Source organism: Anguilla rostrata, chromosome 13, assembly GCF_018555375.3.
Source record: "Anguilla rostrata isolate EN2019 chromosome 13, ASM1855537v3, whole genome shotgun sequence".
Taxonomy (NCBI): Eukaryota; Metazoa; Chordata; class Actinopteri; order Anguilliformes; family Anguillidae; genus Anguilla; species Anguilla rostrata.
Genome location: NC_057945.1, coordinates 5,270,321 through 5,293,685, shown reverse-complemented (window position 1 = coordinate 5,293,685; position 23,365 = coordinate 5,270,321). Strand labels below are relative to the sequence as shown.

The 23,365-nt window shown below is 43.9% G+C and overlaps 1 protein-coding gene across 2 annotated transcripts in view; it reads left to right on the top strand.

Annotated features, from left to right (window-relative positions):
• slc4a8 (solute carrier family 4 member 8) overlaps positions 1-23,365 on the top strand; it is a 68,170-nt gene that overhangs the window by 5,383 nt on the left and 39,422 nt on the right. For both annotated transcript variants that reach the window (XM_064305816.1, XM_064305815.1), the window contains exons 2-5: positions 10,945-11,020; positions 15,707-15,877; positions 17,911-18,046; positions 21,997-22,157. In XM_064305816.1, coding sequence (XP_064161886.1) covers positions 10,945-11,020; positions 15,707-15,877; positions 17,911-18,046; positions 21,997-22,157 — 544 coding nt within the window. The remainder of the gene's footprint in view (positions 1-10,944; positions 11,021-15,706; positions 15,878-17,910; positions 18,047-21,996; positions 22,158-23,365) is intronic.

The window sequence follows — 23,365 nt, the reverse complement described above, 5'->3', positions numbered from 1 at the left end:
ACATAGACAGGACATTCACAGGGCAGATGAGTGTAATTTCTCATCCCCCCACATTCTTCTGTGGAAGGGACTCCAATGCTTTTATGTGACCTGCAAGTGAAATTAAGGCAAAATCACCTTAGGAGTGAAAACAGGGTTTGGTTTGATAGCCCTATGGATAGTGAAACAGGTTGGGTGAACTGTAAGCATACAGAGGTCACCTCATTTTGTTTTGTTGAGACTCAGCCGAGTGCATGAGATGGAAAGGCACCTAAACAAAGCACTGGCAGGTGAGGTCCTACTGCGACACCATGGGACGCACAGGGGGGATGTAGATGAGGTGTGGCATGCAGGTGTCTGATGACATCATGGCTGGCCACCGTGGTATCCTCCAAGCCGGGTGTCTTTGGGCTGCAGTAATAACCACATCATAGGGCTTAGGCACCGATGGGAAAAGGCATTCATCAAACAAGCTTTGCAGAAATCTGGCTCCACAAGAGCAGGCTAAGGAGTCATTGTTGTGAACAGAAACCACTTAAATGCATACTCAGCCATACTTGAGCCTGCCTGAGTACTTTTTATGCAGTGGGCAAGCCACACTGCATAAGGCTATCTCTTTCAGGGGCAGGGTGTGGATGCATAGTCTATACCTGTGCTGGGGTGGGGGTGATGAGGGGTGAGTGACCATGGGATTCTGGTTACCAAATGTGTCTAAGAACCAATGAGTGCTGATTTGGCTGTTTAGGCATGACGCACAGCAACCCTAACCCTAACACATGCTGGCCCTGCAGATGAAATGTGACATTGGTGTGAAACAGGTGCATGCTCCCCGTTCTGTTCATTAACCGACCCTCACATGCTCTAGACCTTCCTCGCTGTAAAAGGTAGGCTTTGGTAAAAACCGAAATGTGGCAGAGGCATGTGGGTCCTTTGGGGCCCCCAGGGGCATGGCTGTCTCTCCATGCAGGGAGCCCCGCACAGAGAGCTTGGGAGTGTCACCCGTCTCCAGTGATCTTGCACCGCATCCGGATGGAGCCTGATGAACCACTGTTGAGCAGGTGCCCAAGGGGAGCACCACATTTAGCTGCTGCCACCAACCCTAACAACTGCATCTCCAATACAACACACTGTGTGCCCTTGTGCCATCAACCCTAACAACTGCATCTCCCATAGAACACACTGCGTGTCCATGTGCTATCAACCCTAACAACTGCATCTCCCATAGAACACACTGCGTGTCCATGTGCTATCAACCCTAACAACTGCATCTCCCATCAAACACACTGTGTGCCCTTGTGCCATCAACCCTAACAACTGCATCTCCCATAGAACACACTGCGTGTCCATGTGCTATCAACCCTAACAACTGCATCTCCCATCAAACACACTGTGTGCCCTTGTGCCATCAACCCTAACAACTGCATCTCCCATAGAACACACTGCGTGTCCATGTGCTATCAACCCTAGCAACTGAATCTCCCATAGAACACACTGTGTGCCCTTGTGCCATCAACCCTAGCAGCTGCATCTCCCATAGAACACACTGCGTGTCCATGTGCTATCAACCCTAGCAACTGAATCTCCAATATTAATGAAATGTGTGGAGTTGTGAAAAACTGAGTTTGAGTATCTTTAGCCTAGGTGTATGTAAACTTTTGGCCTCAACTGTAGCTTTAAAAAGGAATCTAGATAGCTACTCTAATCACTGTCCTACTGAAATGCACAGTTGCTGGCAGATAATGCTAGCTAATTTACTAACTTGTGTTTATATTTCCACTGTGTTGTGTTGCTTGGCAACTATTCAGTGAACTGTTGTTACAGAACTATATTGCTTAGCAGAGGAATGCTATATTTTTCATTCTTGCATGGCTTTGTTGAATGCTTGATTCTTTTTGGCCACTTCAGGCATTCTGTGATCAAATATTTCTGAATAATGACCGCTGCTATGGTGGAGGCTAAGGTGGAGTGGAAATATATACGCATATAATTGAAATATTGCAAACAGTAATATACATACATTGCAATATGTAAATATTGAGAGGAACAGCTTTGCCATGGTCGTATGTGTCCTCCTTGAGACAATGTGTGGTGTCAGGATCAGAGAAGCCTTCCTCGCTGCCCTATTCCAGCTCACTCCTCAAATCCATATCAGCTTGGTGAGGATGTGCCTTAGGCATGCTTATGCTCCTGCCTTATTGGTTAATTATATTTTTTTTAATTGATTTTTATCATACTCCTATATGTTGCTCTATATAATGTCGAAGTGAAGTAAAACAAGTGTCAGAATTATTTTTAAAAAGTAAAAACCAGAAAAAGACTTCATTGATAAGCATTCATATCAAACTTAACATAGAAACTGTCTCTGACTCTGTGGTCCTCTACTGTCTACTACCACACCCTTGTAATAAACAAAGATGTACATAACTAGACTGAGATACTGTGGTCATGATAGTACACTCCTTTTGCATCTCTTTTTATATAATATATATTTTAAAACTATCCATCTTAGTAAATAAATGAAGGTACTCTAGAGGTCCTAAATACATGTCATATTGTGTATGGATAGGCTAAGAGAAATATTCATCAAGATGTAACTCAATGAAAGACAAGCAGATAAACTGTACTCATGTACTGTGGCGTCTTCAGGTAACATACAGGATTACTGCTCAGCTCGTACGCTGTTGTTACTGGGAAGAATGATTAGTGAATGGGCTTGTACAGAGTTGGAAGGAAAACATGCACCCCAGGAAGGGTTAGACAGAGATTAATTTGGTAATGTTCACCAAGACAACGTGTTAATGAACCCCCCACCGGGAGAGGAGTGGTTAAGGAACCGGGTTCCATTTTAAGGTCAGCTCCTCATGGTGAGATTTAATTGTGATCATGCTGTATCTCGAGGGGCGCAGCCTTGTTATGTAAGAACGTAGCTCTGCATTTGAATGTGGCCTAGATTCAATCCATATTTTGTCATTAGCATTCGACTCAAAATTAAATGCAAGTGCTCCTGCAATTCAGCAATCTGGAAGATTCATTTATGCTTAAATTCGTCGTAAATGGAGTAAATTTAATTTGGTTCTGCGTCTCTGATGATGATGGAAAGGAAGGAAGGAATCATCATGAAGGAAAGAGCAGTGTGCCCGTGAATAAGAACCTGCTTAACACCTTTCTCCTGCCCTGTTCTGCCCGGGATATCGATGGTGTTAATGAGCAGCAGACAGAACAAGTTAACGGCACCGCTACAGCCTGCTTTCCACCTGGTTCTCTTCGTCTCAGCATCTCTGCAAGCCAGCACTTGCACCTGGGAGCCTTTACAATACTCTCGTTACTGCCTGTCTAAAGTAATACTTCATCTAAATGGCTGAAAATAAACAAAATTAAGGTTTTGGGGTGGCCTAGTCAAAGTCCTGATTTGAGCCTAATCGCAATGCTGTGGCAGGACCTGAAATGGGCAGTTAATGCTCGAAAACCTACCAATTTGTCGGAATTAAAGCAGTTTCACAAAGAAGAGCAGGCAAAATTTCCTCCACAGCAATGTGAAAGACTGGTATCAAATTATTGGAAGCATTTGGTTGCAGTTGGTGCTGCTGAAGGTGGTGCAAATACTAAGGTTCCCTCTGACAGGAAGCTGAGATTTAGCCACAAATGGATCTTTCATCAATGCTCCCAAGTACACTTCAAAATTATAAAACACAGTGGAACAGGACTCAGTAGTGTTATCCTTGTGAAGGTAGGGTATAAAAAGTACAGCTGCAAATATATTCCAACTTATTTTTGTGGAAATTAGGCCGTACAAATTTGATTAATAATGGAACTTAACTTTTCACAAAAAAACATTTCTGGGATGATTCATTAGAATTCACCGTATTTGACTGAAATAAGTCACACTTTCTTCTATTAAAACTTTATTACACTGTCACCATTCTTAGATGGCAATATGGCTGCCTCTAGTCTCCAGCACCACCTGGTGCTCCAGAGTTCACCTGATCTGTATGTTGTTTTTTTATATGCAAAAGTCAAAACCAAAAAGCATCCAACTTCAACTCAGCTTGTCATTTAGCAAAGCTGATGTTGTTTTGGATGGCTAGAGATATCACTGATTATTTTGTGTGTATTTTGCATTTTGGATCGGTTGATGTGACCTGTGCCAATCTGTCTGTTTCCCACCTGAATATCAGTGTTATGTAAGTAAGTGCTTGTGTTATGCCACCAGTCTTTTCAGAATTCACTGTACATTTTTTTTTCTGCTTGAAAAACACAGAATCCAAAAACCTAATAATGTTGTCATAATGACTGTTATGGAAGTAAATACAGCTTACATCAACTGCATAGTCCACTACCATAAAATGAATATTCCTGACATCAGCAGTGATGGTTGCAGGCAAAATAAATACATTAAATCCAGCCAGGAGGGCAATCTCTATCTTCAGGCAGAATAATAAGATATCTGACACTTTGTGTGTGCTGGTGATACTCTTAGAGATAAACCTGATAAACCCAAGATATCTATGGTGGTACTGCACCATATGTTTTGCAGGGAAAGATATCTATGGTGATACTGTGCCATATGATTTAGAGGGTAAGATATCTATGGTGATACTGTGCCATATGATTTAGAGAGTAAGATATCTATGGTGATACTGTGCCATATGATTTAGAGGGTAAGATATCTATGGTGATACTGTGCCATATGATTTAGAGGGTAAGATATCTATGGTGATACTGTGCCATATGATTTAGAGGGTAAGATATCTATGGTGATACTGTGCCATATGATTTAGAGGGTAAGATATCTATAGTGATACTGTGCCATATGATTTAGAGGGTAAGATATCTATGGTGATACTGTGCCACATGCAGTGGTCGTAAGTAAGGAAGTACATGTAGGCTACTTTGTTACTGTACTTAAGTAGGATATTGGCGACTTTGTACTTTTGCTGAGTATAAACAATATTAGCAACTTTCACTTTCTACTCCACTACATCTATAAAGAAATTATGTACTTTTTACTCAAATACATTTCTATTACAACTGTCGTTATTTGTTATATTTCATATGGTTGGTCGTCAGCCGAGTTTTCTCTGGATTGGCTGGTATAACATGGTGAAACCATGCATGGTCACTTTTCCCCCCTCTTTTAAATAAAGTTTTACCCAGCTGAAAATCCCAGGTGACACCACCATCTCCACAGCGTTGTATTATTTGATGAGAAGTAGTGCTGGGAGAACCTAATTGAGATTTTGTGCCATAGTGTATGCCAAATGTATATGGTGTACACTGACTTACGCTGGCATGTACGTCGCAGAGCACAATGCAAGTGCATTGGCTAGCGAATCTTATTGTGTGCCAGTTTAGCAGCTAAAAATCTCTGATTGTAGCTATATGCTAAAGTCTGTAGCCAGAGACTTCGAAATGGCAGAAGTGGAGATGGCTGCTGAGAGCAACGGCGGACCCACCATTTCCAGTGCCGGTGCATTGACGACCATCCATGGCCTTACTTAAAAGTTATTTTTTTTACCTTTGTTGTAATACAAAACGACTCAAACAAGACGAAATGTCTACTTTGTTTGCCACGACTCAAGGAAATAAGTGGCATCAAATTTGAGGAAGCACATGGAGGTATGCTAAATAACATTGGCAACTGCTTATTCAACCCATGAACTAAGGTAGCTAGCGGGTTAACGTTAACTTGCTTTTATTAGCCAAGCAGGAAAGTGTTTGCGTTCGTCTTTACACACTACAGAGATGTTAAATGTTGTGTAAAATGATCGGTTTTGTTTTATTGCAAAATGTTTTTTGAAATTGTACTTTTGAACACTTGAGTACATTAAAACCCAGATACTTTGACTTTGACTCAAGTTTTTTTTTTTTTTTTTTAATAGGTGACTTGCACTTCTAGTAATTATTTTATGGTTGAATCTTTACTTTAATTCAAGTATGATAGTTGAGTACTTTTACCACCTCTGGCCATATGTTTTAAAGGGCAAGATATCTATGGTGTTTTAGAGCAGAGGTGCCCACACCCATTTATTTTATTCTGCCTTTGTTATAACTGTTACCCATTTTAGAGATGGTAAAGTTGACACACAGGGAAACTGAATAACGTAAAGTTCACACGAGGAAACCGAGGAACGTAAAGTTCACACACAGGGAAACTGAGGACAGGAAAGTTCACACAGGGAAACTGAGGACAGGAAAGTTCACACACAGGGAACCTAAGGACAGGAAAGTTCACACAGGGAAACTGAGGACAGTACAGTTCACATACAGGGAAACTGAGGACAGCAAAGTTCACATACAGGGAAACTGAGGACAGTAAAGTTCACATACAGGGAAACTGAGGACAGGAAAGTTCACACACAGGGAAACTGAGGACAGGAAAGTTCACACACAGGGAAACTGAGGACAGTAAAGTTCACACAGGGAAACTGAGGACAGGAAAGTTCACACACAGGGAAACTGAGGACAGTAAAGTTCACACAGGGAAACTGAGGACAGGAAAGTTCACACACAGGGAAACTGAGGACAGTAAAGTTCACACAGGGAAACTGAGGACAGTACAGTTCACACAGGGAAACTGAGGACAGGAAAGTTCACACACAGGGAAACTGAGGACAGTAAAGTTCACACAGGGAACCTGAGGACAGTAAAGTTCACATAGGGAAACTGAGGACAGTACAGTTCACACAGGGAAACTGAGGACAGTACAGTTCATACACAGGGAAACTGAGGACAGGAAAGTTCACACAGGGAACCTGAGGACAGTAAAGTTCACACAGGGAAACTGAGGACAGTAAAGTTCACACAGGGAAACTGAGGACAGTACAGTTCACACAGGGAAACTGAGGACAGTACAGTTCATACACAGAACTGGACGAGTTAGCAGGAACCTGAGACAGAGATTCCAGGAAATGGACAGGAAGTTCACATGGGAACTGAGGACAGGAAAGTTCCACAGTGGGAGACTGAGACATACATGTCACTAAGTGAAACGAGGACATTTTTCATGTTTACATACACTGAAACTGAGGACAGTACAGTTCACGACCAGGAAACTAGGACATACATTACACAGGACCTGGGCGGTAGTTGTACACATGGAACCTTATTCTAATATCACCATGTACAAAAGTGAGTTGGGAGCTCGTTGACTTGCTCGCTATTAGACCTCAAAGGAAACCGTAACGTTTACTAGCAAGTTACAAGAAGATGTTTTTTTTGCTGCGCTTCATTTGTATTGATGAAAACGATGTGTTGAAAGCTGTACTGATGACATTGGACTCAGAGAAGTCCATCAGACTGACTTGGATCGTTTGTGAGAATTGTTTTTTTTTAAGGTATGGGGCAGCAGAGTGGTAAATCAGGATGAAATCAACTAATCAAGTACAGGAAAGTTATACAGTACACTGGGACAGTAAAGTTCTACAGGGAACGAGACATAAGTTCCATAGGTGAAACTGAGACAGTAAGTTCACAATAGGGAAACTGAGACAGTTCAGTTCACATTCAGGTATAACTGAGACCGAAGTTCATACAGAATGGGAGTACAGTTCACATACAGGGAAACTGAGAAGTAAAGTTCACACAGGGAAACTGAGGACAATAAAGTTCACATACGGGGAAACTGAGGACAGTAAAGTTCACATACAGGGAAACTGAGGACAGTAAAGTTCACATACAGGGAAACTGAGGACAGGAAAGTTCACATACAGGGAAACTGAGGACAGTACAGTTCACATACAGGGAAACTGAGGACAGTAAAGTTCACATACAGGGAAACTGAGGACAGTAAAGTTCACATACAGGGAAACTGAGGACAGTAAAGTTCACATACAGGGAAACTGAGGACAGTAAAGTTCACATACAGGGAAACTGAGGACAGTAAAGTTCACATACAGGGAAACTGAGGACAGTACAGTTCACATACAGGGAAACTGAGGACAGTAAAGTTCACATATAGGGAAACTGAGGACAGGAAAGTTCACACACAGGGAAACTGAGGACAGTACAGTTCACACAGGGAAACTGAGGGCAATACAGTTCACACAGGGAAACTGAGGACAGGAAAGTTCACACACATGGAAACTGAGGACAGTACAGTTCACATAGGGAAACTGAGGACAGTACAGTTCACACAGGGAAACTGAGGACAGTACAGTTCATACACAGGGAAACTGAGGACAGGAAAGTTCACACAGGGAACCTGAGGGCGGTAAAGTTTGTACACAGTGAACCTTTATTCTTAGAGTGATCATCCAGTAGCAAAAATGAGTTGGGGAGCTCGTAGTGACTTTGCTCCACTATTGGGAACCTCAAAGGAGAACCGCTAAAACAGTTTACATAGGCAAAAGTCTACAAGATAGCATGTCTTTCTTTTTTGCTGGCGCATTCATTTGTATACAGAGTGAAAACGACTGGTGTGCTGACGCTGGTACTGATGGCTATTGGCTCAGATGAAGTCCTATTCAGTCTGACCTGATGGGTGCGGTTGGTGAGAAATTAGTATTTTTAGGAGGATATGGGGCAGCAGAGTGGAAAAGCAGAACTGAAATCAACAAACAGTAGTCTGGCATAAGGGTCTCCTTGGGGTCTCCAAGTGTTTAGCCACCAGGTGTACTATGGTGTTGTATGCAAATTGATTTGGGTCTTACAGCTTCCATACATCAGCTTGCTCCCCATCATCTTCTTCGTGAATTTCATCACGATGGAGGTGAGAGCCTATGGTCATTGTTCTCTTGTGGGCAAGGTTTTTTTTGGGGGGCAGGTGTAATAATGGAACTTCTCCATAAAGCTGGGACAGTATCGGAGTCTATGAACCACTGAAACAATGGGGACCAGGCAGATGTTAATGTTGATACTGTTGATAGATAAAAATGCGGATATACAGTTAGGGCCTGTTGCCTTATTAACAGTGGTGGTTTAAAAAAAAAATTTTGTCACAATTCCAGGGTCAATGAAAACAGTTTAATTCATTTGCCATAGCCAGTTCATCACTAACATGTAGTTGTTTCCATATTGAATTCTTATTAGTAATTTCATAGTGTCCTGTAGTTTCTTTGTGTTCATTTTCTGGAAGTTTCCCTGTATTACCTCCCTGTGGTGTTGTTTTGCAGTTCTGAGCTTTGTTCTTCAGCACTAACTTTTTACAGTTGATGCATTAATTAACTTCCTTTGTGATGTATAGTTAATTGTTTGGAGATACCTTCATTGTCCTCTTGGGGATTACACTGTCAACACAGAATGTGATGTATCTTGTAATAACTTCTGTGGCAACGTCTATGGTTGGCTCATTGAAAAGCACTTCCCAGTCAGTGCATAGGAAACAGCCTTTGAGTGTTTCAGTACTGTCTCCTGTCCATACATTGGCAGACCCTGCTGCTCTTTAGGGCTGTTCTGTATGTGGGGATAAGATGAATGCCCTTATGATCTGAATTTGACACGGGTGGTTTAGCTACGGCTTTGAATGCATGTTTGACATTGCCATAGCACTTGTCTAAAATTCTATTATTCCTGGTATCACATTTGATGTAGTGTTCAATCCCTGGCAGGGATAATTCACCTGCAGTGGTAAACGTCCCCCATAAGAAACACAGGAGCATCAGCACCACTGGAAGCCTATAGGTTATGCCTAATTATTTTAATTTGTTTCATAATGGAGTTATTTTAATGAATTTATATTGCCAAGGTTGTTAGCAGAAAGGCTACAGAGGTAAAAAAAAAAAGATTGAGGAGTAAACGTAAAAAGGAAATTAGGAAAAAAATGAGATGATTCATTAGTATTCATTTTTAAATGGAAATAAATCACACTTTCTTCCACTAGAACTTTCTTACACTGTCACAGTTCTTATATTGGGGGTGTAGGCCAGGGTTTTCTGTAAAGTGTATTGTGACAACTGTTTGTGAAATGCGCTATAAAATGCATTTTGATTTGATTTGATTTGAGATGACAATATGGCTGCCTCCTCCAGTAGGGTTTCACCTGCTGCTCCAGCATTCACTCAATCTGTGTGGGTGTTTTATATATGCAAAAATCAAAACCAAAGACTGTCCAACTTCAACTCAGCTTGTTGTTTAGCAAAGCTGATGTTGGTTTGGATGGCTAGAGATATCACAGACTACTTTGTATGTATTTTGCATTTTGGATAGGTTGATGTGATCTACGTCAATCTGTCTGTTTCCCGCCTGAATATCAGTGTTATGTATGTAAGTGTTTGTGTTATGGCACCAGCATTTTCAGAATGCACCGCACATAATTGTTTTGTCATAATGACCTATGAATGAAGTACATACAACTTTTATCAACAGCATAGTTTTTGAAAATATGCCATTGGCACTCTGAATCTAATAAACTTGGTGACAGTCTCTTTCTAAATAGCACTACAGAAACAAAATAGCTGATTCTTGCAATGGTGCATAATTATCACTTATGAATGGATAGGCTGCCTGAAATGCTCTTTTTCCAGTGACAAATCTTGAATAATGTTTTATTTAGTGGAAGTCTTCAAAATAATATTTTAATATAAATGTTATAATCTAGGTGTTAATTTGAATAATGAACCGACTGGCCATTTACATAACATTATTGATAATTCTGCGCATTTAGAACATTTTGAATTAACAATATTTTAAAATGCTGTTTCGCATACTTTATTATATTTTAATGCTTTATATTATATTTATTTTTTGCTAGTTTACCACTTTTCTGAAAATAAAATCTGTTTTACCAGTGATAAAATCAGTATGGAGATATAATTTGAGAAGTATTTCACAAATGTTTGAGCAGTAAAATGTCACTAATTGATTGTTTTATTGATTTTATACAGACTTTTTGTTCATGTTCATCATGGGTATAAATAATTTTGGAGGGCACTTCTGTTATCAAAGTAAAGGATACAGGGGGTTGAATCCCAGGCCGAATGTTTCCCATGCTGCCCTCCTGTAATGCGCTTGCTCTTGTGTTGTGTGCAGCGGCCAGATGAGGAGGTGGTGGTGGATCAGGGTGGGACCATCCCCAACATCCACTTTGAGAAGGAGGAGCTAGAAGGTGAGTGACAGCTGAGATTTTTTCCTGATCTTGATTCCTGGCAGTTCACACGGTGAATAAAACAAGGCTTGGATAGACTGCCAGTGAAATTTTGTTGTGATCTCTTGTATTTCATGTATTTAATGTTCTTTTTTCAGAGAATTAGTTTTCTCTTCTAATTTTGTCCGGGTTAGTGGGGGCATTATTGAGCATTATGCCAGATCAGGCACAGGGCTGGGAGGGCGTATGAGGAAAGGCTCTCCTCAGGGCTGTACAATTGACTTTAAAGGCCAGTATCAACATTTTTTTATTGACCCAACCACCACCCTCCTCATTTTTACATGGATAATAGAAAATGCTCTGATGCACCCCCCACCCACTGACTCAGTGTGAAGGCAAGTCTTTTAATTACTTTTAAATCCTTTCTTTATAAATTATTTGAAATACAAAATTTACAAATACTGAGTATTTAAATTGCAAAGTATATTTAAAAATACATTTAAGGAACATTTGCATGCATTTGCAATTACTTTCAAACATGTCTCAAAAAGCATTTTAAATACTGAATTTTCAAATACAAAGTGTTTGATTTAATGGAATTATTTGAAAGTACTTTCACAACATAAAGCCAGTGGTGTAACATGCACAATCGCACCAAGCTGTTGAAAGCCTTGAAAAGCACTTGATATGCGAGAACCTAGCAGCTCTGAAAGTTGAGCATTTTGTCTGATTAGAGGACAGTGTTTTGATGAGAACGCGTGGCTGCTGACAGTATTTTCTGAATCCAGCAGTTCCAACAGTCAATGTCCTTGTTGAAATTTTCAGCACTCTGAATACTGACCCAAGTGATATTGTGTGCTAGAACCCCTCACTTAACCGACATGTAAAATATATTTTATGTGATTAAATTTAGTAATTATTATTGAAAATAAGAATTAACTATTAAATCGCCACATTCATTGATAGGTCAGTCTATAGTGCACTGGTGGAATCAACCAACAAGTCAAAGATTAAAAGATTGAATGTAATACAAAGCAGTCAATTATATTAATGCATTGAAATCATGTTTTTTATTGAATGCAGGTTCACTACTTCTAAATTACAAAACAGAAGACTTATAGCAAAACATTAAACAATTGATTATGAAATACCAGAAAAGAGAGAGAGAGAGAAACAGATCATTCAGACCTTGCCAAAGTATCACCCACTTCCAGTTTAAGCGCCACAGGATGTAGGGAAACCAGCTAAAAACACACAACCAAGGAACCACCACCAAAATAAAAAGAGAAAAACTTCTCCAAGGCTCTGAAACAAACACAACAACAATCTTTTTTCGTATGGCTCTCTTAAATATCTTAACCAGCATGGCTTGAGGATGTTTGCCCTGATTGGGTGATGCTGAGTTAAGGTGCAGGAGAGAAGGGAAGGGGGGTCAGACTAATATGACTAAGGACTGGCCTACCGAAAGATTGCATTCAAACTTAAAGAGGAAATGGGAAAGGGAAATATTAGGCATGTAGCTATGCAGGGTCTCCGACCCCCGATATGGTGTCCTGTGTCTTTTGGTTTGTCTCTTCTGAGGAGGTGAGGAGGTGAGACCCATAGATTGTCTGCCTAGACTAGGTTATCAGTGGATTTATATTACCCCAATCACATTTGCTTTGATGCTTGTGACTGTGAGGCCACAGAAACAATATACTATTGTATCAATTTCACAGTTTCCCTCTCTAAGGCCATAATCTAAGCACTACATATCTGACAATATCAACACAAAAATTTGAGGGAAACAAGTAACAATCATTACAGATTTATTTATGTATTAGTTTTTACCAACATAATTGAGTCTACATAAGCGTATCTTACTGGTGGAAATTTTAAAATCAGCTTGAACATGTATTGCCTATTCAGTATAACCACGCCCTGTTTACGCTGTGCGCTGCTCATCTCTGGTCCTGAAAATACCACCAATCACAGGCCACGGCCAGTGCACCACGCACCCATGCACCGTGTGACAGTGATTCCGCAAAACAGAGCCCATAGTCGTTTGACTAAATAATCACATTTTATTCGTTTGAATATTGTTAGTCTAATTTTAGTTAACACAAGTAGGTCTCTGCTCTTGTAAATTATTACGGATTGACCTTTACTCACGGATGCAAAAATTGTCATAATTTCTTCCAAGTAACAGCTCTCTTGTTGTTACACAGATTATAAAAAGGTTTGAACATGCAGTATTTGGAAGCACGTTCCTGTAGGAATATGGAAAAAATATTACAAATTCTGGAACTCTCTGGCAGATTGTATTTATCCATCTTTAAGAAATCTTACTCTATGCAGAGGTGACTTCTGATAGGTAAATAAGGCAATAACTTCATCTTATGGCAAAACCTATTTCTTATATTTTATATTTCTTATTTGGGTGAGTACAGTCCCATCGGGAAAGTCTTTTAGCCATCTGTAGCACCGGCCAGAGAGAAACATCTCAAATTACGCACTGCTTGCTAGCACTTTCATTGATTAAAGAGAAAGTTGTGTCATTTCCACCAGGGACTTGCTTGAAGGTGTTGGGAATCTTCTCCCGTGTGGAACCAAGTTGGGAAGGTTGAAGTAACACACTGAGGACCACTTTCCAATTGAAAAGTTTTTAATGCGCAAAGGGAGACTCGCCACGGTGCCACAACAAGCGTTCCGTACGAATCTCAACGAGGCAGCCACAAGCGAGGTGTGGTTATTGCCATGTGTAAACGTTCCCAGGAAGGAATGTACATTCCAACAGACTTCCCGGGGACACCCAAATGGCCTGCTGCCGGTGATACCCCTTTGATCTGTGGCTATTGTATGTTCTTACAAACAGCGATTGAACTCTATTTGTTGCCATTTGCCTCTAACAATGGGAAGCAGTTACAGAGTGTGAGTGTGGGAATGTGTGTTCAGATGAAGTTGAGACACAGGAAGGAACTTAATTGTTCAAACCTATCAAAGGGTAGCGCAAGCATTTTTGCCTTTTCCAGATTTTCCAAATTATTACTGACTGACCTTTACACACAGATGCTAAAATTTTCATATTTTCGTCCAAGTTACAGCTCTTGTTATTGTAAAGAATGTAAAAACGTTGGACCATCTAGAGCGGGAAAATCTGAACTGAAGGGCACTGATGCTCAAAATATTTTAGTATTATAAAATTAACTACTAACAGCATGAAGGAAGTTTGCTCAGTATCTCAGCTCTAGTTTCATTTTTCTCAGTCCGACAGGCTTCCGCCCAAGTTCTTCCTGTAAGGCCGCTATCCGCGGTGTCCTGGAAGCCGCAGAGCATACTCGTAGCACTGAAGCCTACATCACATCCAGCTTCCCCTGCTTTAATTCTGCTGGCCTCTATAACCCAACGCTAATCTAATCACTGCCCGGTGTGTTAAGATCAGAGTACCTCAGTCTGCTCCCCAAAGGCATCCCGTTAGACAGCGCATTAGATTCTGCGTTTCGACACACTTAGCCAAATCTTTATCAGTATGCGCTTGCCATCTTTTTCCTTAAACCAGAATACCAGGAATTAAAAAACCCACACCCATTCAATTGCAGACCCATACATTTAACCCTATTTACTTTAGCCCCCTTCAGAGAAATACCAGTGCTGCTCAACTCCAGGTCCTGCTGGCCACAGTGTCTGCAAGTATTTTCTCAACCATGCACTACTACATCACCAGATTTCACTGATGAGCTTATTTCCTGACAGTGGCGGTTGCTGAGTTGAAAATAAATGGGGCAGAAAGTTTCCCTTTAAACTGATCATTGGTCTCAACCTGCTTCCATTCATTTTCATTGATTAACGAGTGTGGCAACGCTTTCCACCAAGGACTTGCTTCAAAGATAAGCCACAGTCATATTTTCCTGATTTGAATTTTCCAGTTGAGAATCTATCTCTAGCACAGAAATTTGTGTAACTGATGTACATTTAACTACCTTAGTTAAGGTAAGGGTGTCTTTCCTTGCATATATTCCACCTATTTTCAGCCCCTGTTCTGTAAATTCTATATTGGACTTATTTAAGGGTGTTTTAGTCAGTGCAAGGATTTGCACATACTGTAGGTATATATGTTTCGGCATATATAAAGCCAGTAACATATTAAATAGCTGACACTCCTCAGTTATCCTCCATGCTGGAGGGAAGGGAGAGGCCAGTCTGACAGACCCTGACTGCCCATGTCTGAGCTGCCCAGTAGCACATCTGGATGTTGGGCAAATTTAGGCCACTTCGTTCAATAATGAAAGGCATTACGGTTCTTTGGAATTTCCCTATCCATAAAATTTTCGTTATTCTTTATTTTTGGCAGTATCTTTGCTTCAGTGGGATTTTCACTTCAGTGGAGTACCAGTTGTGTCTTGGATTGTGGATGTAAACTTCCACATTCCACTCAGAAATCATGAGGGGGGGGGGGGGGGTGCTTGCAGGAGTGTAACCATGGCTGTTGCTTTTATTTTTCTCAGCCCCATCACCAATGAATTCTGAAATGTTAGGTTTTCTCAGTACTCGGTCCACATGTCCATTTGTACAGTTTAAAAAATAAATGTCATGCAGTATTTGGCAGGTTATTACTGCTGTTATGCGGAGCTGAGCTGTGACACATTACCTGGCTGTGACCCACGGCTGGTACACTGCCCTCCATGTGTGGGTCGAAGGCATTCCTCTCCCGATTCGGCTCTCTTTCAGGACACAGGACTCTTTTCGTGGGCGTGCGCATGCCCCTGGGCCGGCAGAGCCATCGGCACCACCGCCCCCACGGGTCCCGGCACCGCAAGCGCGATCGCACGCGAGGGGGCGTGGCCCAGGAGGAAGGGGGCGCAGCTGCAGCCCACAGCGAGACTGACACCCAGTCGCATGGTGAGAACCCACCTATCACATCGCAGCCCACAGCGAGACTGACATGCAGATCCACCTATCACACTGCAGCCCACAGCGAGACTGACACCCAGTCACATTGTGAGAACCCACCTATCACATCACAGCCCACAGTGAGACTGACATGCAGATCTACCTATCACATTGCAGCCCACAGTGTGACTAACTCCCAGCCGCATGGTGAGAACCCACCTATCACATTGCAGCCCACAGTGTGACTAACTCCCAGCCGCATGGTGAGAACCCACCTATCACATTACAGCCCACAGTGAGACTGACATGCAGATCCACCTATCACATTGCAGCCCACAGTGAGACTGACATGCAGATCTACCTATCACATTCCACTCACATGTTCAGCAGTTGTATTTGAACCATCAAATCAAACCATCAACAGCCATTGTTGTCAATGTGTCATTGTTTGTTGTGAGTGTGAGTGAATTGAGTGATTGCTCTTTGACAGGACGGGATAGCCCAGTGCTTCAGAAATTTGGCTGACATCTTTATATCCTTTATTTGTGGTGGCAGTGCACACGTAAGGGTCATTATAAAGGAGTAGTGATTTGATTTTGGGACTCAGGAAGGGAAGGTCATAGAGGATCCGTGAGGGGGGCATGTGAATTGCTCAGCTCAGCTAAATTTAAGGCCATATGATAAGCAGTGGTTTAAAAAAGTTTGGTGATAATAGGCCTCTGTGGGTAATTGGTTTCTTTGAGGCTTGAAGTTGAATTATTCCAGGTTTGTCTGTTTATCTGTTTATTCCTTGGTTGAGTGCGGTAATTGATTGTTGGAATCATGGAAGATGGCTGCTTTTGTGGTAGAACTGACATTGTGATGGCTGATACTCAGCCTGTGTGTTGGAGTGGGCCTAGCTTTCCGACCACCACCATTATAGTGTAGGGCCCACATGGTTTGTGTGCGACAGCCGTTCTGTGCCAGGATGCTCACCTAACATAAGGGGTTTTCATTAGCCTATTAAACTGGGGTGAGAATGGACAGCTTGTGCTCATTTAACTGGTTGTTGACTTTCTATTTTGTGTATTCGTGGTGAGGGCGTTGGGAGAAGGAGGTGGTTACTTTGCGCCATCCTCTTTGGCTCTGTTGAACTCCAGTCGTCTGTTGCTGTGCTTTCGTTGTTGGATTGATTCATTTCGTTGTTTTTTTTTTCCTGATCAATTAAATGTTCCCAGCTGAGTAGTGGGGGGGGGGGGGTTATTCAGAGTCATCCTGTTTTTATTAGAGGACGCCTGGGCTGGCCATTGGTAAGCTAAAGGCTGGTCAATACCTTAGCCTAGATCGAATGGGATTTGTGCTATCTGACTGGCACTGTGGATCCTAGTGTGGCTTCTTGCCTTGGGCGAGCATTGACACGTCCACTAATTACATTCTCTTTGCAGGAACGAGCTCTAGCACTTTATGTGGTTAAATTAAATCCCGGAACTTGCTAAAATGGCAATGTCATTTGGCCCTGAGCAGAATGAGAGAGAGAAATAAAAGTCAGAGCTTAACTCTCAAGAGGGATCCAGTGCCTCCTGTTTATAGTTATTATATTATAGGATAATAGTTATTATTATGTTTGTTATTAAACCTTTTTTTGACTAGGAATTCATGTTGAGATTAAAACCTCTTTTACTAGTGAGACCTGGCCAAGACAGGGCCAAAGCTGTAAGAAAGTTCAGAAAACAACAAATGAAGAAGTCGCATGAGGTCAGAAAGAAGAGGTCAGGTGTTTTTTTCAGGATCAGCATGTTGGAAAGCAAAAGGAATGTTTCTAATCTAATCTCTGTTCCCTCTCTCTATCCTCTTTAATGTGCATTTCCTTGTTCCTTCTCCTCTCCCCATCTCTGTCTGTCCTCCATCTTGTCATATTTTCTGGATGTCCCCATCTCCTCTACTTCCCTCTACTTCACCTGTCTTAATCTCTTCTTTGTCATTCACCTCTCCTTCTATCTGTCCACCTCTGCTCCTTTATTCCTCTCGTTCGTGTGGGGTGAATCCCTCGCTCCTCCTGTCAGACACACCGTCCCAGCGAGTGCAGTTCATCCTGGGCACAGAGGAGGATGAGGAGCATGCGGCCCATGACCTCTTCACTGAGCTGGACGAGATCTGCGTGAAGGAGGACAAGGATGCTGAGTGGAAGGAGACGGCCAGGTGAGCCAAAACTAGGCAGGTTGGCCAGAACTAGCCAGGTGAGCCAGAACTAGCCAGGTGAGCCAGAACTAGGCATGTGAGCCAGAACTAGCCAGAACTGGCCAGGAGAGCCAAAACTAGCCATGTGAGCCAAAACTAGGCAGGTGAGCCAGAACTAGGCAGGTGAGCCAGAACTAGCCAGGTGAGCCAAAACTAGCCAGAACTGGCCAGGAGAGCCAAAACTAGGCAGGTGAGCCAGAACTAGCCAGGTGAGCCAAAACTAGCCAGAACTGGCCAGGAGAGCCAAAACTAGGCCGGTGAGCCAGAACTAGCCAGGTGAGCCAGAACTAGCCAGGTGAGCAAAAACTAGGAACGTGAGCCAAAAATAGGCAGGTGAGCCAAAATTAGGTATGTGAGCCAAAACTAGCCAGGTGAGCCAAAACTAGCCAGAATAGCCAGGAGAGCCAAAACTAGCCATGTGAGCCAAAACTAGGCAGGTGAGCCAGAACTAGCCAGGTGAGCCAGAACTAGCCAGGTGAGCAAAAACTAGGAATGTTAGCCAGAACTAGCCAGGTGAGGCAAAATTAGGTATGTGAGCCAAAACTAGCCAGGTGAGCCAAAACTAGCCAGAACTAGCCAGGAGAGCCAAAACTAGCCAGGTGAGCCAAAACTAGGCAGGTGAGCCAGAACTAGCCAGAACTAGCCAGGAGAGCCAAAACTAGGCTGGTGTGCCAGAACTAGCTAGAACTAGCCAGGAGAGCCAAAACTAGCCAGGTGAGCCAAAACTAGGCAGGTGAGCCAGAACTAGCCAGAACTAGCCAGGAGAGCCAAAACTAGCTAGGTAAGCAAAAGATAGCCAGGTGCGCAAAAGCTGACCAGATAAGTGAAAGCTGGCCACACATGCAAATAGACACACACTTGACTCCAAGGCTACTCAGAGACATTCATAATTTTATTCTTGAGCCATCAGTGTTGGTTTTTGCCACCAGTTGTTGATTTAGTCATGGTCTTAGACTTTTTGACTTAAATGCATTTTAGTTTTAGTCATATTTTAGTCATGCCTTCTCCGTTAATTTTAGCCAAGACAAAAATGGCTAAAATCATATCAGTTTTGGGAAGGTCCTTTCCTGTCGCAGCATGACAATGCCCCCGAGAACACAGCAAGATCCATGTAAAAATGGTTTTGTCAAGAACGGTGTGGAAGAACATGACCTGGCCTGCACAGAGCCCCTCAACCCCATGCAAAACATTTGGGATCAATTGGAAAGCCAACTGCCAATCAGTGCCCAACCACACTAATGTTCTTCTGGCTTAATGGAAGCAAATGCCTGCAGCAATGCTCCAGCATTTAGTATAAAGCCTTCCCAGAAGAGTGGAGGTTGTTATAGCCGCAAAGAGTGGACGAGTTAAGAGTACATGTATCCACAGTTTTACATAATGTTGATAAAGCATGCACAGATTTGCATTGCAAATAAAAATTATTTTATTATTCACAGCTGAGGAGAACTGGCTATACCTGATGGTATTGAGCACTATGTGAACATATTGTGCTTATATCATTTAATTACGTCAACGTTGAAGCTCCGCTGATGCACTTTTATGTATTTATTTTTATTTTTTTACTTTCACTACATTTTGAATTGCAGTTTCGAAGTACTAGTCTTGGCAGTGTGCCAGTAATACACCTGTCTTGGCACTGCGACAAGCCTGCTTTCTTCTTTTTCTTTTTTTGTGGGGCTAAAGGAACTCAAGTGACTTTGAAATCGTGGGCGTCCATCTGTCCCAGTCACAGAACTGTCTGCGGTCGAAGTTCATGCTACTTTATCAAACCGCTGTTGTTTTCTGTGTTTGGTGGAGAATCTGAATCTGCGCTCTCCCCTGTCGTAGACTGTCACTAAACGAACACTTTGAAGCCGCAACGAGAAAAAGTGCACGCACTTTAATATATGGCGCTGTGTTCGGATGTTTGATTTTGGCCGAGTTCACCATGAACAGCCTGTGTGTCTCTAACAGCTTGAGTGCTCTGTGCAGGATGTGGCTCTAATGACCTGTGTGCTCTGTGCAGGATGTGAGTTAATGGCCGGTGTACTCTGTGCAGGATGTGACTCTAACGGCCTGTGTGCTCTGTGCAGGATGTGACTCTAACAGCCTGTGTGCTCTGTGCAGGATGTGAGCTAATGGCCTGTGTGCTCTGTGCAGGATGTGAGTTAATGGCCTGTGTGCTCTGTGCAGGATGTGAGCTAATGGCCTGTGGGCTCTGTGCAGGATGTGAGCTAATGGCCTGTGTACTCTGTGCAGGATGTGAGCTAATGGCCTGTGGGCTCTGTGCAGGATGTGAGCTAATGGCCTGTGTACTCTGTGCAGGATGTGACTCTAACGGCCTGTGTGCTCTGTGCAGGATGTGACTCTAACAGCCTGTGTGCTCTGTGCAGGATGTGAGCTAATGGCCTGTGGGCTCTGTGCAGGATGTGAGCTAATGGCCTGTGTACTCTGTGCAGGATGTGACTCTAATGGCCTGTGTGCTCTGTGCAGGATGTGAGTTAATGGCCTGTGTGCTCTGTGCAGGATGTGACTCTAACGGCCTGTGTGCTCTGTGCAGGATGTGACTCTAACGGCCTGTGTGCTCTGTGCAGGATGTGACTCTAATGGCCTGAGTGCTCTGTGCAGGATGTGATTCTAACAGCCTGTGTGCTCTGTGCAGGATGTGACTCTAATAGCCTGTGTGCTCGGTGCAGGATGTGAGTTAATGGCCTGTGTGCTCTGTGCAGGATGTGACTCTAACGGCCTGTGTTCTCTGTGCAGGTGTGATCTAACGACGCTTGCCTGTGCGATGTGATTCTAAAGACTGTGTGCTCTGTGCAGGAGTGTGACTCTAATGGCCTGTGTGCTCTGGCAGGATGTGAGCTAATTGGCGCTGTGTGCTCTGTGCAGGATGTGACTCTAAGGCCTGTGTGCTCTGTGCAGGATGTGACTCTAACGCGTGTGCTCTGTGCAGGATGTGCTCTAAGGCCTGTGTGCTCTGTGCAGGATGTGACCTAATGGCCTGTGTGCTCTGTGCAGGATGTGAGCTAACGGCCTGTGTGCTCTGTGCAGGATGTGAGCTCTAACAGACTGTGTGCTCTGTGCAGGATGTGGCTAATGGCCTGTGGCTCTGTGCAGGATGTGAGCTAATGGCCTGTGGCTCTGTGCAGGATGTGAGCTCAAAATGGCCTGTGGCTCTGTGCAGGATGTGACTAAGGCTGTGTGCTCTGTGCAGGATGTGACTCTAATGGCCTGGTGCTTGTGCAGGATGTGATCTAACAGCCTGTGTGCTCTGTGCAGGATGTGACTCTAATAGCCTGTGTGCTCGGTGCAGGATGTGAGTTAATGGCCTGTGTGCTCTGTGCAGGATGTGACTCTAACGGCCTGTGTTCTCTGTGCAGGATGTGATTCTAACAGACTGTGTGCTCTGTGCAGGATGTGATTCTAACAGACTGTGTGCTCTGTGCAGGATGTGACTCTAATGGCCTGTGTGCTCTGTGCAGGATGTGAGCTAATGGCCTGTGTGCTCTGTGCAGGATGTGACTCTAACGGCCTGTGTGCTCTGTGCAGGATGTGACTCTAACAGACTGTGTGCTCTGTGCAGGATGTGGCTCTAATGGCCTGTGTGCTCTGTGCAGGATGTGAGCTAATGGCCTGTGTGCTCTGTGCAGGATGTGACTCTAACGGCCTGTGTGCTCTGTGCAGGATGTGACTCTAACAGACTGTGTGCTCTGTGCAGGATGTGGCTCTAATGGCCTGTGTGCTCTGTGCAGGATGTGACTCTAATGGCCTGTGGGCTCTGTGCAGGATGTGGCTCAAACAGCCTGTGTGCTCTGTGCAGGATGTGATTCTAACAGACTGTGTGCTCTGTGCAGGATGTGACTCTAATGGCCTGTGGGCTCTGTGCAGGATGTGGCTCAAACAGCCTGTGTGCTCTGTCCCTTGTGCAGGTGGCTGAAGTTTGAGGAGGATGTGGAGGACGGCGGGGAGCGCTGGAGCAAGCCCTATGTGGCCACGCTGTCCCTGCACAGCCTGTTTGAGCTGCGCAGCTGCATCATCAACGGCAGCGTGCTGCTCGACATGAAGGCCAGCTGCATCGAAGAGATCGCAGGTCAGAGGGGTGCAACCGGGTGCACCTTACACACCCCCTTCACACCTGTCACTCCCACACAACAACCACCTGCCACTCTCACCTGCTTACACACACCTGTCACTCCCACACAACAACCACCTGCCACTCTCACCTGCTTACACACACCTGTCACTCCCACACAACAACCACCTGCCACTCTCACCTGCTTACACACACCTGTCACTCCCACACATCAACCACCTGCCACTTAAACCTGCTTAGACACTCGCCCACACACCTGACACTCCCACACATCAACCACCTGCCACTCACACCTGCTTACACCCCCTCACACACCTGCCACTCCCACACATCAACCACTTGCCACTTACACCTGCTTACACATCCCCCACACACTACCTCAACATCACTCACACACTGCTTACACACACACCCCACACCTGTCACTCCACACATCAACCACCTGCCACTACACCTGCTTACACACCCCCCACACCTGTCACTCCCACACTCACCCCTGCCACACCTGCTTACACCCCCACACACCTGACCTCCCACACATCACCACCTCCACTCACACCTGTACACCCCCACACTGCACTCCACACACAACCACCTGCCACTCACACCTGCTTACACACCCCCCACACACCTGTCACTCCCACACATCAACCACCTGCCACTTACACCTGCTTACACACCCCCCACACACCTGTCACTCCCACACATCAACCACCTGCCACTTACACCTGCTTACACATCCACACACCTGCCTCTCACATCAACCACCCACTCACACCTGCTTACACATCCCACCACCTGTCCTCCCACATCAACCACCTGCCACTTACACCGCTACACCCCCACACACCTGTCACTCCCACACATCAACCACCTGCCACTTACACCTGCTTACACACCCCACACACCGCACTCCCACACATCAACTCCTGCCACTCACACCGTACACACACACCCACACACCTGCACCCACACATCAACCACCTCCACTCACACCGCTTAACACACACCCACACACACTGCCACTCACACCTGTACACCCAACACCTGCACTCCCACACATCAACCACCTGCCACTCACACCTGCTTACACCCCCCACACACCTGTCACTCCCATACATCAACCACCTACCACTCACACCTGCTTAACACCCCCCACACACCTGTCTCACCATCAACCACTACACTTACACAACCACCCCCAC